Source organism: Paramormyrops kingsleyae, chromosome 9 (genome assembly GCF_048594095.1).
Source record: "Paramormyrops kingsleyae isolate MSU_618 chromosome 9, PKINGS_0.4, whole genome shotgun sequence".
NCBI lineage: Eukaryota > Metazoa > Chordata > Actinopteri > Osteoglossiformes > Mormyridae > Paramormyrops > Paramormyrops kingsleyae.
In genome coordinates this window covers 22,719,451-22,743,678 of record NC_132805.1, presented here as the reverse complement: position 1 = coordinate 22,743,678, position 24,228 = coordinate 22,719,451, and the positions used below count along the sequence as shown (strand labels likewise).

Sequence of the window (24,228 nt, the reverse complement as noted above, 5' to 3'; positions counted from 1 at the left end):
GTAAAAGTTGACCAAATTTTGTTTGGCAGTGTATTTCAGATAGTATAAGACTTATTTATTCATTATGGGAATATTCTATCTTACACGTGACTTTCTATTCTGCCTAAAAATTTTGAGAGACGGTTTTTAGTCCATATCACTGAGTCTTTGCGTCTGTCAGATGTGTGCTGACGTCAGCACAGCTATATTATGGGAGGGTGTAGTACATGGTCTTGCCATATATCTGTTCATTTCCAGAAGTGTTTGAGTGTGTGTATGTATCAGGGTTGATGTCATGGGTGGGGATTCATGCTTCCCAAAACGCCACCCACCAAAGCAAACTGTCGTCACGGATGGGTGGATAGATGATTGTAGGTGTGAGTAATTCTACAGTGGAATCTTCTGGAGGTAGGTGTGACCATAAGTAATATCTATGCTTGCAGCAGGTAATAGGAAGCTAGATTCTTGACCCGATGTGACGGAAGTATTTAAAAAAAACCTTATACTAATTAGTCAAAATTTTACTGACACTAATTATCCTAAGTGCAGGAGAAAGGGAATTAGGGAAGTGGAGGTAGAATTTGAACCCCGTGACTGGAGTTGGGTACTATCCACTGAGCCTAAAAAGTAACATATTTAACATATATAAGCATGGATGTAAATAATTCTAACCCCAGTGTTCAACTGATAGTTATGCTCTTGTATATAAGTATGTATACACACATATGTATATTATTTTCTGTTAGCATTTGTATCTAGTTTTGGAATTACTGGAGTATGTATTGTTAGAGAACTGATGTATTTGTAACAATTAATTTTGTACAAACATGTCCCTTTGAGTTAACATTTTCATTGGCCCTTAAGCATTTCTATTGTGTATACCTAATATAAAATGCTTTCCACTTTCCAAATGACGTCACAAAACCTCAGCAATAAATTTACCTGGAGCAGAAACGAGTTCTTACATGTGAACAGCATTGCAAGTGGAACAGGTGTATATGACCCATTGCTGAAGCTTTCCTAGTCCTGTCACTTCAGGTATGTCACAGATGATCTTACTGGATTTTGTTCAAAGGTACTTTTGAGGATTAAGAAAAAACATGAAATACAGTGAATAGCTCTGAACTAAATTAAGAATATATTTTGCATTCTTTGTTAACTGTAGAACAGAATAAAAGCAACTGCATCAGGAAAAAAATGCTATTTAAATAACATAATCTGTGATCTATCAAGGTAGATGTGTTGCTGTTTTGCACCTTTATATTCAATTTATAATTTTTGCAGGTTACAGAATCCATTTTTCTGTAATATTTTAAAGGAAATGTTTATTTAGTGTTATAGCATATACTTGACAGAAAATATAGAATATAGAAAAAACTGCGTGCAATATTCTAAGTTCTAATTGTGAATAATGTGATGTGGCAAAATTATACTCAGAGCGCACAATTTACGGCATATTCAAGGTTTTCAGCCACTTTTGATACTAACAAGCTGAAACTTGTTAACAAATGAGTGGCAACATCTGGTTTCAACAAGATGAGCAGTTTTCAGTCAATGGCCATTGTAGCAAATGCAAGCAAAACAGGTTTAGCCACTCCATAGTTACACAGCCTGATCATGTGAATATTGGTGAGCCACACCCCAGGAGTTTTCCCTGCCAATTTGTATTTGTGAATCAGGATGCACAACGTAGTCAAGTTTTTCTTTGTTTTGTAGGAATTACAGTTTGCACAACGTGCAGCCATGGAGGATGGGAAAAGTACCAGGGTGCTTAAGATCATTCTCATCATTGGCAATGCCTTCACTGCTGTAAGATTTACTCAGTTGTCTTCTAGCTCCTGTCAATTTTTGTCTTTCTCCCTTGACTGTTTTATTTTTATATTTCTTTCTTTCTTTTTTTTCTCTTTTCCTTTCCCTCCATTTTATTTGCTTGGTCCCACACCCACATCGCGGATGCTCATTTCTTTATGCCACTATCCTTCCCTCTCAGATTCTTGGACTGGCTCTGTTTGCAGTGGCCATTTGGGTGACTGTTGACAGTTACGGCCTGTACCCACTGGCAGGCGTCACCGGGAAGGATGATATTTTTGCTGGTTCCTGGATAGCCATCTTCACAGGCTTCTCTTTTTTCTGTGTTGCTGTATTTGGCATATTTGCTGTTATCTGGAAACATCGCAGCTTGATGATGACGGTAAGATATACCAGGAAACAGTCTAAAACATAGAGTAAACTGACATTTTCATTTTTTCTTGGTGACGCACATCTTATTAGTTTAATTGAGACTAGTGAACCACTGTGCCTCAAAATGCCTTCAAACATATATTGTTTTTTTATTAATCACTAAACCGGTGGCGGTTCACTTGAGATGCAGACATATAACAAGGCAGACATCAAATGAAATTTATTTTATTATAATACACTCACACAAGTTGAATGAAGGCATTTAGGCATCCATTCTCCTGAACTGAATGTCATCGGACTGTGGCAGGAAACTGAAGGAATCAAACATAAACAAAACCTTGCATATGCATGATATACAATTGACAGTTGATATTATGTATGGTTAAAATGTGACCTGTGTACTGCCCATTTCATATGGTATGTGTTTCTTGTGTTCTTATTCTTCTTTGAAGTACCTGGCTTTGATGCTGATTATCTACATATTTGAATGTGCTTCTGTCATCACAGCAGCAACTCACAGGGATTATGTAAGTGAAATGATTTTCAATTCATACATTTCAAACCCATATCTGTGAAATATATATAATTGTACAGTACTGTGCAAAAGTCTTATGCAGTCAAAGAAGATGTTTAAAGATATTTATCTGGGTAGTAAGTGCATATTTGCTCTGGAAGAAAAACATAATTTAACATTAAAACATATTCAAATTAAGAGTAACACAATAAAAACTAACAAGAATTTCTTCTGTTCTTTAAAAGTTACTGAGATCTTGTTTGATGGCTGGAAGAATACTGTTTCATTTCCCAAGCCTCTCCTCAGCTCATTTGATTAGTTTAAAAGGTTAATGAGGTATTGATTAGCCATATGAGATATGCTATGGTGGTGTCAAAAATGTATCAGCCTGTTGAATGGTTGCTGCAAATACTGGAGTGTTGAAATGGCAAAGCTGACACACTTTGACAGACATAGATTTACAGCAACATGAAGATCATTTAAACATTTCTTTCTTTCTTTTACTCTCTATTGAATATATTATACTATAGAATATATTATACTATAAAAGCATAAACCATAAATAATAGCACAGATGAAATAAAGGCATTCTAAATTAATGAAGGAATACAGAGTCCAAGATAACAGCTGTGATGTGTCATCTCATCCCTTCAGCTAGTTGGCAACAGTAATCTGGTGAAAAAACAAATGCTAAGGTACTATGCAGATAATTCTGATGATGGGAAACAGATCACGGATACATGGAACAGGGTAATGCAAGAGGTATGTTGTCCGACCTTGTAATACCTAGACTGATATCATCTTATTTGCTAGGAATACTGTTGTCTTTAATAGCCAGCAATCCAAAAATTAAACTTCCAAACACTGAATTGTGCTCACAGATTTTATATCATCTGGTCCTGACCTGATTCACCATTGCTCCTTTCCTTATATTATAAACAGATTGGCAACAAAACTGCTTGAGGAACCTATAGTAGTTAGTGTAAAGAGGTCACGTAGCCTTCTGTCATGGAAAGCTATAACAGACAGAAGCCTAAACGATATATTCCCATGAACGCAAATCAAGGGTTTCGTAATACTAAGGATTGGTGCTGCTCATTATTACCTCTTTGCTGACGTGATACCTAACAATACTGGCTACACCAAAAATTCTAGGTGAGGCTACAAGTAACAAATGGGGACAGATAACTGTGGCAAATAGTTGTCTATACCTGCCCTTCAATAAACATCTGCTGAATGTAGTGTCATGTATAGAACTATCACATTTTACTAGGGCACACCTTAATTTGTGTTATGTCAGAGTAAAATCAGTCACATGTACGTACCAACTTATATCAGAATTGGAATGTTTTATGTGCTCCATGTTTGGTTTATTTTGTAGATACTTTTATTCGGAATAGTATTCAGAATAGTCACTGAAGCGATTCTTGCTAAATATTTAGGATAGATGAACAAGTACCTATTAACTACTTGACCTTTCTAGTATGGCTGGGGAATTAATCTAATTTTGATTTCAATTATGATTGTAGATTCCAGCGATTATCAAAGTAAAATAATTGAGATAAAATAATTGTTTCGCATTTCGTTTTGCAGTGATACTCCCGTATTGTCTTGTGTTATAAATCCAGTGCACCCCTTTGCACCAACTTTTTGTTTCTTAGTTGAATTATATTTAGAGCTCAAGGAAATCGTTAAAAAGATGTTTGTTTTTTTTTTAATTCAATAAATGCATGACATTTCCAAAGTCAATGAGTAATTGTGTTAACTAATCATGATCTTAATATTGACCAAAATATTCGTGATTATGATTTTTGCCATAATTGAGCAGACCTACTTTTTAGCTATTTGACTAGGATATCTCAGCTTATCTACAACACTCTCTAGCATTTGGTCTCTTTCTCACCCTCCTCACAGGTCCAGTGTTGCGGCACAGATGGCCCCATTGACTGGATTACATACACCTCTACCTTCAAGCAAAACTTCCCCAATGTTTTCCCCTGGCCCCTCAACTGCTGCAGGAGACAAAACAATTATGAGATTGCAGACCAAAGGAGCTGCAAAGTAGGCTATGTAGGCTCCATGTTTGCCAAGGTAAGGAGAGGTGAAGACTTGTTCTAGAATCACTTGTATTACTTCTGGCTCTGTATCGCCTTTCTACCTGAATATATTTTCATAGGAAGTCAGCTGTTACTGGTCAACTGGTACTATATGACTTACTCCTTTTCTCTCCCCAGGGCTGCTTTGGTTACATTGAGTCTGTTTTCAGTAACTATACTTGGGCAATCAGCTGGTATGGATTTTCTGTCCTGATATTTGTGGTAAGTTTTTAACTACATGCCTTTTCTTGTCAAGGTGGCACATTATGTGTTAATGTATGATTCTTTGATACATTATATAGTAATATATATTACAGGCTAATGATTAATATTGACATCATACATTGAATACTTTCTATAGAAACTCTTCTACATAAAGACACTTAACTAGTCACATGGTTCCAAAAATACCTAACATTCTAATCTTTTGGGTCAGTTCTTTCTCTTGCTGTGTGCCATGGTGTACTACCTGAAGCTCTGAAGACACTGTCCACACCTCCGCTGTCCTCAAAAGTTTCCCACTGCTGAAAATAACACCTAAACCAAGCAGAAAACCACAGAAGCACCAGCATAGGATGACAGACTTATTCAGCATTGATTACAAAAAAACAACTAAACTAAAAGGATTAAACTGAATGGGAATTTGTGAAAAGTGAATGTCTGAACAATTACACTTGCATATACATTTTCTTTGTCATATAAATTCTACTGTTAAATGACTCCTAGATGAAAGACAGTTTACAGAAAATGTTCAGATATCTTGTTCTTTACAAGATATAATTTATTCTGAAGATCGTTATTATGAATATACTATTTTTTAATGTTAGGAAAACATTATATTTAGTATTAGTAAATTATCAAAACAATTTTGTACTCTAAGGGGTAATTGAATAAAACCTGAAGAACATCCGCTGTAGATGAACCACATAATATTTAGTTTCTAAATGGTAACTTCATTGCTTTCCACTAGGTTAAAAGGAACAGGCAGTGGTTGAAAGTATAAGGTAATCCCAACCTGTCGGGTTAGAGAACAATCTGACTCAATTCCCTCTTACTGATTCTGATTGATCTGATCAACACACGCAAGTTTATATTACTATTGTTACCTGAATACTTAGATTCAGTTATTTTCAGCTGTATTTTCAGTGGTAAGAAACCAGTCAGACATATATTTAAAGATGATTTTACTGATCTGTAATCCTGGTGTGTGAACTACTTACGTGCTTTTGTACATAAGGCTTGGGAGAGAGTATACATCTATACATCTGTTCTTGCTAGTATCCTAGAGTATTCCTAAATTTAAGCAGAATTTTTGTTTCCACCCTTCTAAAGTGATCACTGCCCATAACTTTTATTTTTTTGTTACTGGCATAAAAGTAAACAATTATATAAGCCACTGCCATGATAAACTTCAGCAACTGGTTCTAAAAACATATATGATTGGCATTTCGGTTCATTATTAATGACTTTTAAAAGTATTCAATTTATTCTTATCAGGCTTATCACATTTATTCACTTAGATAAAATTATAAGATGTTCAGGATACTCATGCATAAGCAACACTTGTATGATTGTTACTAATAGAATTTTATAACTGAATAACCCTTTAAAGTTCTGAATATAAATTCTGGTTTCAACAACCAATGAGTTTTTTTCTGTTCCAGCTGAGCATTTAATAATCATCCATAATTGCCATTTGTCCATCACCACTTATGTAGCAAATGCTGACCCCCATCTGTCCCAGGAAGAAAAGAACACTGGATGGGATGTCAGTCCATCACATGTAATACATTTAAACACAATGACACACAAAGGAGAATTTAGAGACACCAATCAAGCCCTGTCATGATTCAGACTGTGTTGAAGTGATCACTTACAAAAAATATTGCTAGTGACTTACACCTGGATTTACTAAAGGCCTACCTAGAATAAAAAAAATAAAAAACAACGAAAATGCTTTTGCACATATCTCCTACTTTAACTTAAAGTTGTATACCTATTTATTCATGTGTATTGATGATAAAATGATGAATGCAAGGTGGTGTAATTGCTTTTGCTCCAGAAACAATGGTAAATGGACTGCATTTATATAGTGCTTTTCTACTCCTACAAGCACTCAAAGCACTTTACAATTCATGCCTCATATTCACTCATCCACACACTGGTGGTGGAGGCTGCCATACAAGGCACCAACCTGCTCACCAGGAGCAATTTGGGGTCCAGTGTCCTGCTCAAGGACACTTTGATAGATTCAGGAGGAACCAAGGCTTGAACTTGCAACCCTCCAGTTGCGAAACAATAGCACTACCTCCTGCACCACCATCATGACATTCTAGGAGCCTCAATGAACTTCACCCACCAGATACGAATTTATTGGCAGTGTATTGTGGTGGAATTAAATATCTATTATAAGTGTAAATATTGCAAACTTCCCATATAAAAAAAATATTTCAACATTCAAATGATTAAACAAACAGCATGATAAATGATTTTTGAACAGTACTTTAAAATGTATACTTAAGTATTGTATACAATATTTGCAACAATTTATACAAATTTCTTTACTCAGGTGCAAAACTTAAGATTCAACTTATGATTTTTAAAGTAATGGGTTTAGAAGTATGTGTTGATCTCAACTAAATGTACATATTTACTGACATAACAATCTTTAGATATGTAGCGTTTGTACATTGCTATGTAAAACCAAAATTGCAATCAGCTCAGTACAATTTATTAATACAATCAATACAACTTCATCACACTTGTCTTCCGAAGTTGGTCCTTTAAACTATCCTTTATTCTGCTCTTGCAGCACATTCATACACCTCACATGCAATCTACGGCTGTTTTTGTGCCACATTACAAAAATATTAGAAAAACAAATGAAAGATTTATTCTTTGATGCAACTGTCAGATTTTAAATCACAAGTTGGAAAAAATACAAAAAGATGAACTGCCTTTTGGAAAGTGCTATAAGGCTGACGGAATATTGGTCTCAACTCATGTAACAGACAAACCTTAACACACACTTAGGTAGTACAGTCATTTTAAAGTATTTCTGATTTTAAAGAACTTCTCAATGTATTTATTCACTGCATAGATATGAAATAAAATAGATGCTTACAAAGACTCTCAGACAGAGATAGAGAGACTTTTTTCCAGAATTTTCTTCAGAACTTCATCAATTATGTTAATCAATTATGCCTACAACTAGTACTGAGTGAGACCATCTAAAATAGCACTGTGCAAAAATCCCTTATCTAAGAGTAAATCTGGGTAACCAGATTTTCAAGAGTGCTGGGTCCAGCTCATTTACAGCACTACTGCAGCAGAGCAACAAACAGCTGCTATAAACAAGCTAGACAACAATATTTGCACTGGATTAGGTACTCAATGATTAAGACTAAATTTTGTTGAAGCCAATCAGCATCGTCCACTAGAAAGGCACAGACATTACAGTACAGCTTAGTAATGCAACCCCTACAAGTTCCTTGACATTATAAAATGGTAAAACGTTCTGCATATAAATATGATAAATAAATTTAATGAAAAGTGGTGAATTCAGAGATGGAATGATGCAATAATACCTTTGTTTGAGAAATATGAAAGATGAACTAGGCAATTAAGCAATCAAAAACATCTTATGCACACTGTAGTATAAATATACTTTAATATTTTCTTGAACATGGAATGAAACTAACTAAATAATTTCTAAAAATAAATGATCAACTATACTGTTGGTTCAGCACTAAAAAACCTGAAACACTTCCGAAAATGTCCTCTCTTTCTACTGCAGACTGTGCAAACGATTCTGACATCTGGTACGCTGTGCCTGTCTGTGGAGGAGAGCTCAGCCCTTGTCATTGGAGTGACATATCGAATGGCTACACCTAATGTGCTTGGACAACTTCAGTGACATTGTCCTCACGTAGTTGGTGTCAGAAGTCAATTAATTAAATTAACACAACTCAAAACCATTGAGAGAAGAAGGCTGGCAGGACACTGCCACTGTACCTTTAGGTTCTTAACCTAGATAGTTATATGGCCGGGGGCTATGACTAGGTGCTATTTACAGTATACATTGCTTTGTATAAAGCATGTTAAAATAATTACAAGTTAAAAACAAGACATCCTTCAAGGATACAATGCTTTAGATTGCAAGAAACACTCTCTGGCATAGACTCCTGGGGAGTCTTCTTAAAGGCAACTAACTAGTTGACTACTATTGAAAAAGATTATGCAAAACAATCAAGAAACATATTCCCTTTCACACAAGGCAGTATTTCCCGGTTGTTAGTGTTTTTTCTTCCAGTAAAATGTGCTTTTTTGATAAACTTGAGGCAGACAAATCCTGAAAACATACTGTACATTCACACACGCCCACACATACACACACACACACACCATAAAAAACAACAAAAATGCATCAAAACATAAAATAAATAAAAAATATATATATTAACAAGAATCCAATTTCTTTGCAGAGAAGCAACTTTTTAAAAGAAAAATGATACTTCACTGTCTGTGATAAACTGAATCAGGCAAAAAAAAAACAACTTATTTTCAGCAACAGAGAAAGAAAAAAAATCGTTGTCATGTACGGATATATATATATGTGTGTGTGTGTGTGTGTTGAGTGAGCAGCTATTCATTTATTCTCTTGGAGTAAGCATTTTGGAATGTTTTCATATCTAGGCCATCAGTGGTCATCAGTGTCCTCTTTATGTTGTTCCATTAACAACGGTGAAATATGGGTCATTGGCTGAGAGATAAAAGGGTTCGTATAAAATGATTAAAAAATTGGGTGATGGGTACAAATACTCCACCAAATATCCACACACACACACACACACACAACATATATATATACATACAGTGGTACCTCGGTTCTCGAACTTAATCCGATCCGGACTCCGGATCGAATCCGAAAAAGTTCGAGTTCTGATCAAATTTTTCCCATAAGAAATAATGGAAAGCCAATTAATTTGTTCCCGGTTCCCTAAAATTACACCTAAATATGTTATTTATTTTTAGCATTTAAACACAAAATGAACAAGATAAAACAAGAAGAGCATTTTTTCCTAAATGGCTTCCAAAATGATAAAGATCTTATCCCAACATTACCCCTGTCCTGCCCCGATCGTCCGCTCCTTCCGTGTGCCACGCCCCCTTGTTAACCTTGTGTGGGATCCCCACGTGATCAGCTGTTTCATTAGTCCTCTGTATTAAGTCCGTGTTTCAATTTGTTTCCCCAGTCCGGTCATTGGGTGCGTTCGACTTGTTTACAGAGCTGGCTTAAAGCAACGCATTCTGATCCTGACGCAATGCATTACGGTTAGAAACATTGCGACCTCTCACCCGGCTGCACAAACTGGAACCGCCTCCGTGATGACACACCTTTGCCCTTATTGGCTGAAGAGTTTAGTTACATGCATGACGTTTGTATCCCAGGCAGTACCGATGCGTAATCTGCTGTTTTCAGTTAATTTACCTGGTAAAATAAAGTTTAAATAAATGGCATAAATGCTCTAATACTACACGTAAGTTAGTGGTTTATTTATTGTTAGTTACTGTAATGTTGCGCTGCTTTATTTGGTTAATCGTCCAGTCTGTGAAGAAGGCATTCAAGTAAGAATTGCATTGTAGTATGACTCATTTCCTGGCGCGTACAATTTATATTAGGTCAGCGTTCACTGTTTGACTTTTGATATTCAGATCGAGTTCTAGGTCAAACTGGTTTGTTCGACTTTCAAGAAATTCGAGTTCTAGTGAGTTCAAGAACCGAGGTACCACTGTGTGTATATATATATATATATATATATATATATATATATATATATATATATATACATATATATATACATATATATATATATATATACACACACACACATATATATATATATATATATATATACATACATATACACACACACACACACACACACATATATATTAGTAAATTGCAATCTCAGATGAAAACAAGGATCACATATGTTTTTCTTGTCTTGTTCTTCTTAAATGGGGTCACACAGCGAGTTTTCACATTATCCTTCAAACATCAGAACTGGAAGATTCTTCAAGCACATCAGTTTTCTAATCACACCCATTCAGCAGTAGCTGCGTGTCTGCCCCTCAGAGTGGATAGTCCAGTTAGGTCCCGGAAGGCTACCTTGACGAGCCAGGCCCCTTTGGCTTCTGAGCCCAGATGGCTGAAGTGAAGGATTCAAGACTGCCTCTCTGCGTGGTGCACTGGAATATGGGGCCTGCATGGGTGCAGATTGGAAAGGATATTGACTGTGCTGATATGAGACTGCTGGATAACCTCCTGGTTGAGCACTAAACCCTCGTGGTGTCCCTAGTGACAGGTTTGTGAGGAGGCCAGAAGTGGAGGTAAGGGCATTTTCTGCTGAGGGTTGGCTGGTATAGAGTTGGTCCTGATAAAGGGGACGAACAGGGTAGGGGTTTGGGTTGTCTCCCTGAGGAGCCGAGTTAAAATCCTGTGCATGGTAGAATTTCAGTACTTGATCACCAGATGGCATTACGTCGAAGGCTTGTCGGTAGTGTCCGCCTGACGAGGTGGACCTTCGTAGAGGGTCTGGTCGCTGAAAGCCTGGTCCCTCTCCACGCAGTGGTGCCTGGCCCTCCAAATGACTATGAAATGGTCCAGATGTGTAGATATTATAGGAGTGCTGGTGCTGGCTGGGATAGGGATTTGGGGGGTGCTCTAGTGGAGGTGATGAGGAGGTGGAGGAGGAGGTGACAGCACATGGGCCTTCCCCTTCATCCTCTGCCAGCTTCTCAATAAGCAGAGAGGCTATTTCTTTCCCAGTCAGTTTCTGGCTGGACTCCACAGTGGCACTCTGGGTGTCTGAGCGACTCTGAGCATGTCCCACAGCTGCTACTGTTGTCTTGGGAACCAGGCTGTCTTCAACCTCAACTTGTGTTGGACTGTCATAACAAGAGGAAGCCAATCGTTTAGGATTCTCTTGTTTAGCATCAGGGTTGGAGGAATCAGCGAGCGCATCAGAAGGTGGAGCCAGGGAGTCAGATGATTGCTGGGAGTCTCCGTCTAAGTCAGTGGTGGCCCAGCTTTTGGTTTTACTGGCACTAATGGGGCTGCTGATGGGGAAATTTACATAGATGGGTTCGGACTGCTCTGGCTGCTTTGGTAAGGGCCTCAGCACCAGTGAAGAGGGTGACTGCACTGGCATCTCTGCCAGGGAATGATGATTCTCAGTGCCGAAGGGCTCAAAATGCCGGTAGCACACTTTGCCATTCTCAAAGTAGGGGTGCAACTGTGAAGCAGCAAGATCAGAGGGGGAGTACTGGGATCGATGCTGGTGGCGCTGGTGGACTGAGAGTGGTATACCCATAGTGGGGTTTGAGGACAGCCTGACTGAGGAGGAGAGGTGGCACAGGGGGTGATGCATTGGGGAGCTCTCCTGAGGACGATGATGGCCGTGAGAAAAGGAGTACGAGTGGGACTGTGCTGCCGCCCAGGCACGCGTGGCTTCAGAAGACCATAACTGGGGTCCCTTGGTCACCATGGATAGATGGCTGGGGTGTGGACTATGCTTTTGGGGTGGGACTCTGGAGAGAGGCTGCTGGCTTGCCTCAGTGTTACCAGGACGGTAGTTCCCCTCTGCATCCAGCCTCATGTTCTGGTAGCTGTGCCGGGTGTAACTGGGTGGTGGATGTTCAGGTGCAGCTATTTCATAGTAGAAGTTCTCCATTTTGCCCTGATCCTCTGTAGCTGCTATGGGCTGGATCTTAGAAGCCTGGGGTGCCTGAGGCCGCATGGCAGTGGAAGCTGAGCGGCTGGGCGGCCGTGAAGCTTGGTAACGCGGCACCACATGTGATGTCCCGCTTATGCGCTCGGAGAATGCCCGTGACAGTGGGGCACTAGGGTTCTGCGACTGGGTGATAATACGCCGAATTCGCGCAGCATCCAGGGAACGACGCATGAAATTGTCAGCCCGGGAGAGAGGAGTCCGATCCAGTGGTCTGGAGGGCACCTTGGGCCATGGGGACTGGACAGCATGTACCTGGGCCAGCGGGGAGCTCTCTGACTTGGAGTGCAGGAGCTGAGGCTGGGTGGGGGGATTGTTCTGTGGGTGGGGAGCAGAAAACTGACGGGAATAGTGAGGAGCCTTCCTCTGAGATGAAGCTTCATCATCGTTAGGTTGTTCTTCAGGAAATAGGCCGTGCATTTTATGTTGTGCCTGCTGTTGCTGCTGCTGGTTTTTGTAGATCAGACCTGGAGATGTATTCAATTCTCCAGTTGAGCTACCAGCTGACACTTCAGAGTTAGATGCCCCAGAGTCAGAGGCTGATGTCTGCGAGGAAAGAGTGCCTGTATCCTGTGGTGAGACAGTGTACCACGGTGATTTGGTATAAATGCATGCAAGTGTTCTTTCATGATAAACAACAGCGCTCTGCCTCCATTACATTAACTGAATCAGGATGCTCTAGGATTAAGAATGAAAGAAAAAAAACAACGTCCATCTTTCACTGGACTTAATCACACTCACCTGCCCCTGAGGACTGCCTGCCTGCTGTGGCCCCTCCTGTGGGTTAGCTGTGTTGGTCTTGCTCTCAGACATCCATGCAGATAATGGGCGGACGGTGGAGTAAAGTTGGTTTGCGTCAGAAGTTGAGGCCAGCACGTTGTCTGTGTCAGCAGGGGGGCCCTTGAGGGAGGGGCTCTCCTGGAACTGGGGGGAGCAGAATGGGGGTGAAATGCCCTCCCCCCGAAGGGCTTTGTTGGCGCTCTCTGCTAGGGCCAAGGCCATGAGCCGTGCAGGATTTTTGGGTGGAGGTGGGGGTGGCTGCTGTGAGGGCAGGACAGGGCTGGGGGAGAAGAGAATGCCTACATTGAGGAGGGAGAGAGAGAGGGGGGAGAGAGAAGGGGGGAGGGAGGGGGAGAGACAAGGAGGTGAATATCTTGGATTAGGGGGTTAATTATTGTTTTGAGTACTTGTATTTTGTCTAAGCCCAAACTCACTGAATTCACTTTTGCACTTTTTAAGCTATTAAGCCTAGCTTGGCACGTAATGATCCTGTGCCTGAATGCTGGAAAACCTTGTTTTATTAAACAAAAAACAGGTGTGTACAGGTATGCTGTCTTTATAAAATCAATGGTAGACCAATTATACGTTATTTCAGCCTGAGCAATTATTCATATTTATATTAGGCTGAGACCCCTTAACATTGGCTCAATTCCAGTTTGCTGTGGTTAAACTGCTGTTGCTTAGTCTAACAGCAGAGCAGGCTTCATGTACAGTATAGCTTACAAGACTGGAGCACCACAGAGAATGCAAACTTACCTAAAAAATGAGAAAGGAACAAAGAGCAAGAAAACATTTAAGCAGGGTGAAAACACAAATGGGCAAAGAAATACGAGTAATCTAAAATGTTATGTCGCCCTCTGGTGAACAGTGAGGAAGTAACAGCTGGCTTTCTCACATGTTAACTGAGAACACCTGCTACTCAAGTTATATGCATAATAAAGTAGGGTTTTTTTTTTGGAAATCTTACTTCTTTCACACTGATAGTTTGTTCTATCAGTTCTTCAACTCCCCACAAAAGTTAGCTATATTTGTGCAATGTATTTTTGTCATATATTTTGGTTTTTTAGTACAAAAACCTAAATTCTGGGTTAATATAACGAAACACCCAATAGACAGCCAAGTTTGAGAAGAACCGGGTCAAACACTCATCTTTTGATTCAACAATTACCAAGCGCACATAACAGTTCAGAATAGTTCTGATGGATTAATCCCCATAGTAACTGTTACTAGGTGTTGTATATTTCTCCAGTAGGCACTGAGTGCCTACAGAGTGAATAGAACAAGCAGAAAATACAATCTCATCTCAATAATTAGATAAATTCCCAGTGCAAAGTCTCTATGTCCAAAGAACACTTGCATACACATACAGTGGGTCTGGGTGAATTTTGGTCCCTATAAGCGGATGACCATTGTAAGAGATTTTTTCCCTTTTCTTTATGTCTCAAAATACAGGCTACAGTACAGCTGTTTAAAAGGCTTTTCAAATTAAAGTACTGTACAAATTAAATCACTGAACTGTACAACTCAAATATGCTATAATACATTACTGTATATAAAATATAGCTTATTGTGGTTTCGCTGCTGCATATATTTGGCTCGTTTTTGGCTCGTTTATCATACGCTTTGATGAGTCTATATTTTTCATTGAGAGAAAATTACATTCATTTTCCTGTCAAGTTTTCTGTGTATGCAGCAGGTAGCGCCAGAAGCAGATGGGATATCGCAAGGCAAAATAGGGCTATCAAAATAAAGTCAAGAAAAAAAAAAAGAATTACTGTAGTTTATTTTTTCCATACAGTGTAAGCGGACTACTTGACTACTGTAAGCAAATGATTTAAACAGTATTTGTACAGGAATGATTCTGTCCCAAGCTTTTTGATCCATAGAAACGGTTGATCAATATAACCATGATCACTATATGTGATTTCCACTGTATTTATAATTTAGTTTACCAGAAATGGTTAGGATTTTCAGACCTTATGTTTCAACTCTTCATCCATGTCTTATATTTTGCACTTACCTTGACCCTTGACCTCTGCACCCAGTTTACTGCGCAGTTCCTGCTGGCAGTTCTCCGTTAGCTGGAAGTCACATGACCTAAGCAGCATTGAAATCATCTGAGGTGGTTGGGGGGGCGCAGCACTATGTGGTCCTAGCTGAAGTTCACCAGCACGGCCACCTATCATCTCCAGGACCTTCATGGCCACAAAACAAATGTTGGAAACCTCAAAACATAAATACTAGAAAGCAATAAATACTGTACATGAAATCTTCTGATGCGAGGAATCCCCAAACGAGCTTCATGGGCCGAACGGCCTCCTCTTGTTTGTAAATTTCTTATGTTCTTATAAAATGGTTTCCATGCCAAGTGTTAAAAATGACTGTTGACATACAGAAAGACAGTCAAAGCAACAAAGTAAACGAACCTACCTTCGCTGGGACACTGATGGCGACAGGGTCTGAGATATCTAGTGGAGGATACTTTGGTGCCTTGGGAGAAAGCGCCTGCACCATCTTGCGGGTGAAAGAGCGCCGCTCTTGAGGCAGATGGGAGGAGGTGGAGGCAGTGACGGGCTGACTGTGGGGGGGACTACTGCTGGCCTCTGTGTGCTGGGCCACTGCTGTGGGTTTGTGCTGGAGGAACATCTGTATGGGCGGTGAGACTGCAGCCAGGATGAGACTCCTGCGGGCTGCCACCTCCGACTGATTGAGCACCGAGTCCGGATCCTCTGTGACGGAGCGCTGGCTTTGGGAGCGAGAGTGGGAGGGCCCCTTGTGATTAACACAGCGGTAGGGTGGCGACTTGGCAGCAGTGGGGGAATCTCTGTTGACCCCAGCGATGCTGCCCAGTCCTATGGGGCCGTCTTCAAGGAATGTGGGGCTAAAGTCGGCCACGTCTTCCGCCATCCATGACGACGTAGGGTCCTGAGAGAAATCTGGTAGCATATAGACACCATCCTCATCCTCCTCCTCCTCAGCATCAGCATTGTCATCATTGGCATCATCCTCCCCAGGGGCATGAGGGTCATCAGGCAGGAGGCTGTCATAGGAGCGACTGGGTGGCTGTTGGGACAGCAGCTCAGGCTGGGCCGGGGAGGCAAGAGAGAGTCCGTCGCTGCTGGAGCGCGGCCGGCGGAGACGCTGCAACTTCGTCTGTCCTGAGGACAGAGAGACAAAAGTGGAACACTGAGATCAGGTTCTAGCAGGCAAACAAAGGCAGCAGCAGAGTGACGTTACTGCAGAGCAAGTGAACAAGGGGCATAATATATTTCTACAATAATGATCTGTGAAGTATCAGACAGTCATAATAAGATCAGATTAACACTAGGGTCAGGACCTAATTCCAGGGGTGTGACGAGAGCTGTGAAAGAGAATCATAAGACACTGAGGAAATCATTTACATGCTACCTCTATGGTATGGGATGGAGTGGTGGCTCTGAGGCTAGGGATCTGTGCCAGCAACTGGATGGTTGCTTGTTCAAATTCCATGAATGCCCAGAGTGATTCTACTCCGTTGGATCCTTGAGCCAGGCCCTTAACCTGCAATTACTTCGTCCTAGGTATGACGTTAATCTACATCCAGCCCTATAAGGAGGTCCTCCAAATTACAGGGAAAAACTTGGGGGTTGGTGGCAGGATTGGCACTCCAGCCACCTGAAAAAAACCTCACACTGATCCATTTGGACTAGTGTGGTGCTGAGGTATCACCTGCCATCCCTAAGGTAGTTTGTCGTGTGGTGGGTGCGGCAACACACTGTAACCAGTGCATGCTCCTTACCTCTCCTCTATGACACCATAGCAACACCTACCGGACAGGCTATGCTTTCACATAAATGTTGCTGAGCTTTCTTATAGTAAAGTAGCACTAGACTCAAATGCAAGCACAAAAATGAATTGATTCTTAGAAGTAGGGATGTAACTGTACACAAAATTCACATTTTGATTCAAACTGTTTGATTTTTGGGGTCATAGTTTGGGGAAAGTTCAGTACAGAAGGGAAACAGAATTTGTTTTGAAATTATTTATTATAACTTCAAAGATGAACACAATGAAGAACAGTTGTAAACCAAACACAATGTGTCTTTTCAAATAAAATCTGAGACGCTTATTTGCACATTGTAAAAACAAATATGTAAATCAAAATTAAAGAGTAAAACTATAAGACATAATAACAATCATAATGAACATAACCTCTGTTTTCTGCTACCAAGTTTGGCTGCATTTTTGTAATGATAAACACCGCTACAGCCTGTTTTTTTTTCTTTTTTTTTCGGCTTGATCTGAATTTCCTGGTAAAGCATCATAGACGCCAAAGAGAGACTAAGTTGCAGAGGCTGTCTCTACCTTGCTCGGGTCATATGTACTCAAATGATGTTGCCTCAAATGATTTGACATGTTGGGCGTGTTTCCAGAAAAATATCCAAGCTTGGTATAACCAAGCCAACAGACTGCCTTGGACTTATAAGGTACTCTCTTCGGTGTTGGTGTAATTTATTAGGAAACCAAGATGTTCCTAAAGAGCAGATTATGACTATTACCAGCATTAAACATGAGTTAAACATCAGGGTATATACAGAAATCCAGAGGTTAAATTGAACACTTTTTAATACCTTTTTTAATACTTTCTCAATATTTTTTAAAACCCGCACGGCATTGAGTTGCAACCGTTTTTAAACAAGTTTCAAACTGATTTAAAGATTTATAATGTTACACAATTTTGGCCTATACAACAGAATTTAAATAAGGAACATGGGTCAACAGAATAAATTTAGTGACTGTGATTTTGAAAACATCTTGCATTTAACTTCTTCAGTCACAAGTCCATATCTTTATCCAATAGGCTATTCATGGCAAGTGCCTTAATTGTTTGGCTTTTTCTTCAATGAGTTTGTCGATTTGCACCAGTTGACTAACTGCTCTCATCCATGCATTCCTGATTTATGAGTTGTGCATCGCATATGCGACCAGAGAGCGCTAACCCCCATCCAGGTGATATTTATGTTTTTTTTTTTGCAAACTGATCAGTAACCCTCTCGATATTTTCCTGCTACCGGCCTTAGCCAGTCCTTAAACGCTGGGTCCTCTAACTACTTACGTGCAAATATGACTTAGCTTTTCTGAGTGTAAGCAGCCAACATGTACTTCAGCGCGCAAACTGTTTAAGATGTAGCTCGACCACCGAATATGACATCAGCATCACAGAGATCATCTATGAATGAAGGAATGAGCCTAATCCACATTTAAAATAATTTGCGAGAAATTTAGCAGATAAACTTTAAAACACAAATGGACAATTTGTAGTTAAAAAAAAAATCTAAAATTTAATACCTCGTAAATTTGCGTGTAATACCTTTTAATACTTTTTAATGGCTTTAATTTTTGCTTATGTGATTTACTACCTTTTAATACTTTTTAAAACCCCGCGGACACCCTGAACATCTACTTGAAAATGTAGGTTCTGCCTGTGTCAAGAAATGTATTCATTTGTTTCATTGTGCATACCAAACTGAAAATGATGTAACTGAAAGGCACATGACAAATACACTACCAGAAAAAAGTTTTTGCACACCACAGGTTTTTTACCACTTTTCAATTTATTTCATAACTGCAGATTTTTTTGTTAAGCTTTGGAAAGTTGAGTGAACAAATATTGATGAAAATATAAGTGAAATAAAATTAAATAATTCCTTTATAACATGGAAAGAGTATTAACAGTGCATGTCTGACATCCTATTAACTGGTTCTGTGGTGATGACATAGTCAAATTCTAGGCTGTGCTTTAACTTTAAAATCAATAGCTAACTGTTTTATTCCAAGAAATAGAGCAATATTTAATTTCCCTTGTAGAAAGAATGCCTTGAATTTTCTCTGCTGTTATAAATGCTAGGGGAGGTTATTTTGATGAATCAAAGATATGACATTTTGTTAATAAATGTACTCAAATGGTGAACATTTGCTAATTTATTTGTTAGCAAAGAATATTGAGTGCATTTTTAGTAAATGTTAAGTGAGTAACATGCAAATGCAGAAAATCTGTTTGTGCAAAAACTTTTGACTGGTAGTGTATGTGTAGTGTTACAGCCCTAGAAGGTAATGGTAGAAAAAGAAGAGGAAATGATAATGGAAAAACTATAATAATTAAAATTTTAAAAATCTTCCCCATCATGTATGTGCGGGGAGTGAGGAGGGACTAGTAAATTAATACGATGCCCCAAAAAGGGGCAGACTCTGAAAAAGGTTAAGAATCCCTGGTCTAAAGTAACATACAAGTGAGACAGCAGGGTCGGCCAGCATCCTTGGAGCAATTGGGGTTAAGGGTCTTGCTCAGGGGACCAATAGTGACATCATTCTACAGTGTCCTACCCCACAGAGACATATGCTACCCGCTGGTAGCTGCACCCCTCAGAAATGTCCTCAGCAAGGGGTAGTGACATAGATCACAGCTAGCATGAAACACGACAGCATCATTCTCTGAACAATAAGTTCCAATATTCTAACAAAGAGCTGAGAGCCGTTTCGCCATAAGGTTCAGGTCATTATACCTTGAGATTACAATACGATGAAACCTGTTTTTCTGCATATTGAAGTGGTTACAACTTACCTGCTCCACTGTGCTGAGAGGACAGAGACTCCTCACTTTTTGCTGACCGCAGGGTGAGACTGTCTACGCGGCAACCTGAGGCAGCCCAGGCAGGGGAAGGGGGGAGGACAGGCAGAAAAATTATCCATCCATCCAATCCCATCCCATCCTGAGCAGGGTCACAGGGGACTCTAGAGCCATCCCAGGCAGCACAAGGCAGGTGCACACCATGGATGGGATGCCAGTCCATCGTAGGACAAATTATACAATATGCTAACTGATGTGGCATACAGTGGTACCTCAGTTCTCAAACTCATTATAACTCGAATTTCTTAAAAGTCGACCCAACCAGTTTGAAAAAAAATGACCTAGGACTCAATCTGAATCTCAGAAGTCAAACCATGAATGGCGACCTAAAATAACTTGTACGCGCGGGGAAATGAGTCACGCAGCATGTCTCTCAGCGGAAACAAAGCGTAACACTTCAGTCTCAGCCTCGCATTCGCTGTGATAGCATCGTGCATGTTTAAACTAACTGAATACATATATTTAGACAGTATAAATACATTTAGACAATGATAGACAGTAACAGTAATTATTATTATATAATAAAATACATAAAAAAATAAAGATTTCTTATTAATTATTTTATTACATTTCATTATATTAATATTGTCGTGCCCAGCGGGGACGGAACGGAGACAAAAGATGCAGACATCAGGGTATCGGGGAATACGGGGTTTAATTACAGGTAAGGCAGGCAAAACACAGACGGACAATACAATGACCGGACTGGGGAAACAAACTGAAACGCAGACTAAATACAGAGGACTAATGATAACAGCCAGAAACAGCTGATCACACGGGGTTTCCACACGGGGTTACTAAGGGGGCGTGGCACACGGAAGGAGCCGGCGATCGGGGCAGGACATATTGTTTGGATACATTTATTTTTTTACTTTAAAAATTACTGTTTTGATAAATGTGCTTAGATGTATTTAGTACAGTATATGCTCTTCTTGTTTTATCCGGTTCATTTTGTGTTTAAATGCTAAAAAAAAACATATTTCGGTGTAATTTTTTGGGGCCGGGAACCAATCAATTGGTTTTCCATTATTTCTTATGGGGAAAATTTGATCAGAACTCGAACTTTTTAGGATTCGATCTGGAGTTCTGAACGGATTAAGTTCGAGTTCAGAGGTACCACTGTATTCGTAATATTTGATTAAAAGAATGTTATATGGTGGATAACACATGCACATTAAATAATGAAAATGAAGTGTGAACGTGTCAGTATGGGTTTCTCGTACCAGCATGGGAAGTGGATGGCTGGAACAGGGAGCTGATCCGCATGGGCTTCCGGCGGCCAGAGCCTCCCTGCTTCCCCATGGCGAAGAACGTCTTCCAGCTTCCTCCCGCTGACTTCCGGCTCTTAAAGCCCCTCTTCCTCCTGGACAGTGCACAGAATGAGTCAAAATAAGGCAGAGAAGCTCAGGAGACTGGCGAGCTGTGAATAAAAGCACTGCTCAACTTGGCATTCACATTTAGCTGGCACCAGCTTTTCTTCAACACATCACTCCTCTGTGAAAGTGACATATTACTGTATAATACAGAGACATAACACAACATGAAACATATTGGTTGGTTTTTCATGGTCATAGCAAGCAAGAATGTTGCTAAATCAAGACAAATAAGGCTGCATGTAATTACTTTTCAAGAAGGACCAGGAAAATGAGCTGAAAGCCATGGACACAGGATTCCCTTAGACCAGGGGTGCCCACACTTTTTCAGCTTGCAAGCTACTTATAAATGACCAAGTCAAAATGATCTACCTACTAGCTACCTAATGCAAAACATATAGTTATGTATAAAAATATTGAGTAATCTTTATTATTTATAATCATATCAATTATTATTATCAATAATATTATTATTATTGTTATTATTAATATTATTATTAACAATTCCCTTTGGGATAAAGTATTTTTTAATTGAACTGGGATTTTAGTTCCTACACCTTTCTCTTTCTCAGCTTGCTTTTTGGAGGGAAGTTAATATCATAGTTTTTATGAACAGTCCGAAAATGCCGCTTCACATTCCCCTTCTTCAGAATTGCAATGGTAGACTGACAGATGAGGCAAACGGACTTCGAATATGTCATTGTGAAAAAAAAGTCCTCCTATTCCGTATAGAAGTGGCAGGTTTTTGGCTTCTTACTTGATCCAGCTCCCTCATTCATTTTTATACCCTTTCTTAAGTTTAGTAGAAATAAATTGGAGGCTAACTAGGCGACTCGGTAGCTTTCTAGAGTTTTGTAGCAGCTGGCACGGTTGAATGCATCATCCATCCTCTATTTTTTATGCCATACGATCCTACACAGACTACCTTTGCGATCGACCTGTAGATCACAATCGACATATTGGGTACCCCTGCCTTAGACAATTTATGTGTGAAAATTACACCAATTAGGAAAAAAAAAAACTTTAATACAAGACAGATATATAGAAGAGCTATATTTAAGTATATTAGCAGTATAGGCAGTCCCCAGATTACAAATGACATCTATTTCTCTGTAAGTCAATTTTTTAGGTAAGTTGGAAAAATAATACAATACATAATAAATTATTATGCAGTAATAATAAAAGTAATTACAAACGGTACAGTATTGTACCTTGAGCCAACAAATCGCTGAAGCAGCGCAATGTTTTTATGAATGTCACAAAGTAGTGCATGCATTCGTTATTATGAATCATTGTATAGAACTCAATTTTTTTATATAATAGGCTTTATGGCATTCTGTTCATACTGTAAGTGCAAGTTGCCAGTAAGTCATACATTCTTAAACTGGGTACTGTGTATACATTAGGTGCATTAAACATGTCTGTTCCCTGGGTGCAGGGAGATTGGGGTTTCGGTTCTAACCCCAGATGCATGCAGAGTTTACATGTTCCCCCTGTGTACGTGTGGGTGTTCCCCCTGTATACGTGTAGGTATTCCCCCAGTGTACGCATGAGTGTTCCCCTTGTGTACTCCAGGTGCTCTACTTTCTACCCCATAAGGCCAGAAGACCTGCTGTCTTATCCTACATAAGGTACCCCTGCAGAGCTGTGCTGTGATCCAGGTTTTATACTGACCTTTCTTCAGGTAGGTCAAGTACAGTGTGGAACTTGCCCTGGAAGGATAGTGGTGCTCCTAGTTGGAGCGAAGGAGCCTGAGTTCTGGCCTGAGCCTCCTCTAGGGTCAGCAGCTTGGTGGACACAAACGACTTGGGTCTGGTCAGGGATTGCCGCTCTAAAGAAGGAAGGGAGAGACAGGGGAAAAGACAGAGAGACAGAGACTCCATCAAGCAGACAAGCAGCATATTAGCACAAGCATCACACAAAAAATGACCAAAATGACAGAGCTTGTGCCAAAGCAGCATTGTGGGTAACTGGGCCAGATAGCGGCAGGAAGGCGTCTCTATGGCAGTTGCCATGAAGCAGACTGCCTTTGGGGCATACAGAGCAAGGTTAACACAGAGTCACGTGAACACTTTGAAAGGATTCAAAACTGCTGAGGCAGGTTTGAGCAGAACAGCTGAGATCTACAAATAAAGCCAGTGTTAGATGGGGGGAACCAGCTAAAGACACTTTAGGTTTCCAGCAGGCTGGAGGCTTAGATGGAATAAAAAATGAGAGGTGAAATCAATGGGACTCAAGGGATTAATGTCCATATCGCATACATGGAGAATATACATTTTTAGAGGCAAACTGCTGAATCACACACATTGGAGTTAAAAAATGGTTTGCTTATGTTCTAAAATTACAAGAAAACACAGCAACAAACCTTTTACCTATGTTTTTAAATAAAATCAAATCAAAACTTGATAGCCTGAAATGTTGCACCCAAACTGCAGAGTAGACACTTAAAATAATGACAAAAAATAAAGACACGTTCAAAGTTGCTTCAACATAACAGTAAAACATAACATTTTATTGCAAACATTTCCTAGTTTTGGTGATGCAATAGGAGTCAAACAAGCTGCAGTTTGTCTTGAGCTTGACAAGTGGGTTCAAGTTTGCAATCACTGAAAAGGAAGCCTGTATAGAAATAACCTGACAACAACATATAATCTAGATAACAATGGAAATAAGGTTCACATCAATAGTTCAAAAACCTAATATTGAAACTCGAAAACAAACACAAATTGTTGTACAGACATATTCTGCAAAGTAAATTCAAATTGAAATACAGCACCAATCGTGCTGCATTTTCTGCATACTAAAAATAAAGCGATTGAAAGCTTGTTAGTGACCATGCAATGAG

General features: G+C 39.7%; 2 protein-coding genes across 8 annotated transcripts in view; one reads left to right on the top strand and one right to left on the bottom strand.

The window, feature by feature from the left end:
- The first annotated feature begins 258 nt into the window (after positions 1–258).
- Positions 259–6,727, top strand: upk1a (uroplakin 1a). Its single transcript, XM_023799062.2, has 9 exons — positions 259–387; positions 910–1,017; positions 1,696–1,788; positions 1,970–2,170; positions 2,613–2,687; positions 3,329–3,436; positions 4,589–4,765; positions 4,909–4,992; positions 5,207–6,727. The coding sequence occupies exons 3-9, from the start codon at positions 1,723–1,725 to the stop codon at positions 5,249–5,251; spliced, it is 756 nt and encodes a 251-aa protein (XP_023654830.1). The 5' UTR covers positions 259–387; positions 910–1,017; positions 1,696–1,722; the 3' UTR covers positions 5,252–6,727.
- A 529-nt stretch (positions 6,728–7,256) lies between these two features.
- arhgap33 (Rho GTPase activating protein 33) overlaps positions 7,257–24,228 on the bottom strand; it is a 67,593-nt gene continuing 50,621 nt past the window's right edge. For all 7 annotated transcript variants that reach the window (XM_072716555.1, XM_072716556.1, XM_072716560.1 and 4 more), the window contains 7 exons: positions 23,058–23,214; positions 21,234–21,373; positions 19,945–20,019; positions 15,774–16,501; positions 15,364–15,538; positions 13,305–13,642; positions 7,257–13,133 (listed from right to left, as the gene is read on the bottom strand). In XM_072716555.1, coding sequence (XP_072572656.1) covers positions 10,881–13,133; positions 13,305–13,642; positions 15,364–15,538; positions 15,774–16,501; positions 19,945–20,019; positions 21,234–21,373; positions 23,058–23,214 — 3,866 coding nt within the window. In that variant the 3' untranslated portion in view covers positions 7,257–10,880. The remainder of the gene's footprint in view (positions 13,134–13,304; positions 13,643–15,363; positions 15,539–15,773; positions 16,502–19,944; positions 20,020–21,233; positions 21,374–23,057; positions 23,215–24,228) is intronic.

What these genes read in the sequence shown, in the direction of transcription:
- upk1a (XM_023799062.2), top strand. Translation starts at nt 1,723, where the DNA reads ATGGAGGATGGGAAAAGTACCAGGGTGCTTAAGATCATTCTCATCATT. An exon ending in ATCGCAGCTTGATGATGACG is followed by an intron (nt 2,171 to 2,612) that starts GTAAGATATACC and finishes TCTTCTTTGAAG; the next exon opens with TACCTGGCTTTGATGCTGAT. An exon ending in TTTCTGTCCTGATATTTGTG is followed by an intron (nt 4,993 to 5,206) that starts GTAAGTTTTTAA and finishes CTTTTGGGTCAG; the next exon opens with TTCTTTCTCTTGCTGTGTGC.